This window comes from Corapipo altera, unplaced genomic scaffold (assembly GCF_003945725.1).
Source record: "Corapipo altera isolate COAL_440 unplaced genomic scaffold, ASM394572v1 57892, whole genome shotgun sequence".
Classification (NCBI taxonomy): Eukaryota; Metazoa; Chordata; class Aves; order Passeriformes; family Pipridae; genus Corapipo; species Corapipo altera.
The window spans coordinates 1,161-1,806 of record NW_020890077.1 but is presented as its reverse complement, the minus strand read 5'-3'; the positions used below and the strand labels follow the sequence as shown (position 1 = coordinate 1,806).

General features: G+C 67.6%; 1 protein-coding gene across 1 annotated transcript in view; it reads left to right on the top strand.

Moving 5' to 3' along the window:
• Positions 1-253: 253 nt before the first annotated feature.
• The window catches only part of LOC113942346 (filamin-A-like), a gene marked incomplete at both ends in the record, with an annotated part of 1,509 nt that continues 1,116 nt past the window's right edge, over positions 254-646 (top strand). The window contains one exon of the mRNA XM_027633489.1: positions 254-414. Coding sequence (XP_027489290.1) covers positions 254-414 — 161 coding nt within the window. The remainder of the gene's footprint in view (positions 415-646) is intronic.

The window sequence follows — 646 nt, the reverse complement described above, 5'->3', positions numbered from 1 at the left end:
CCAGGGACACCCCAGATCCCACCAGGGACACCCCAAATCCACCCAGGGACACCCCAAATCCCGCCAGGGACACCCCAGATCTACACAAGGACACCCCAGATCCACTCAGGGACACCCCAAATCCATACAAATCCTTCCCCTGCTGACCCCAAACCCTCCCCAGACCCCAAACCTCTTCCTCCCCCATCCCCTCCCGTGTTCCCTGGGGTCTGGGGGTGCCCCCCTGACCCCCCCATGTGTGCCCCCCACCCAGGGGTGCCGGCACGGGGGGTCTGGGGCTGGCGGTGGAGGGTCCCTCGGAGGCCAAGATGTCCTGCACGGACAACAAGGACGGGAGCTGCTCCGTGGAGTACATCCCGTATGAGCCTGGAACCTACAGCCTCAACGTCACCTACGGCGGCCACCAGGTCCCAGGTGGGTCTGGGGGGGTCCTGGAGGGGTCTGGGGGGGTCCTGGGGGGCTCTGGGGGTCCTGGGGGGCTGCTCCATGGAGTACATCCCAACCTACAGCCTCAATGTCGCCTACGGCGACCACCAGGTCCCAGGTGGGTCTGGGGGGGTCCTAGGCGGGTCTGGGGGGCCTCTGAGGGGGTCTGGGGGGCTCTGAGGGGGTCCTGGGGGGCTCTGGGGGGTCCTGGAGGGGTTTG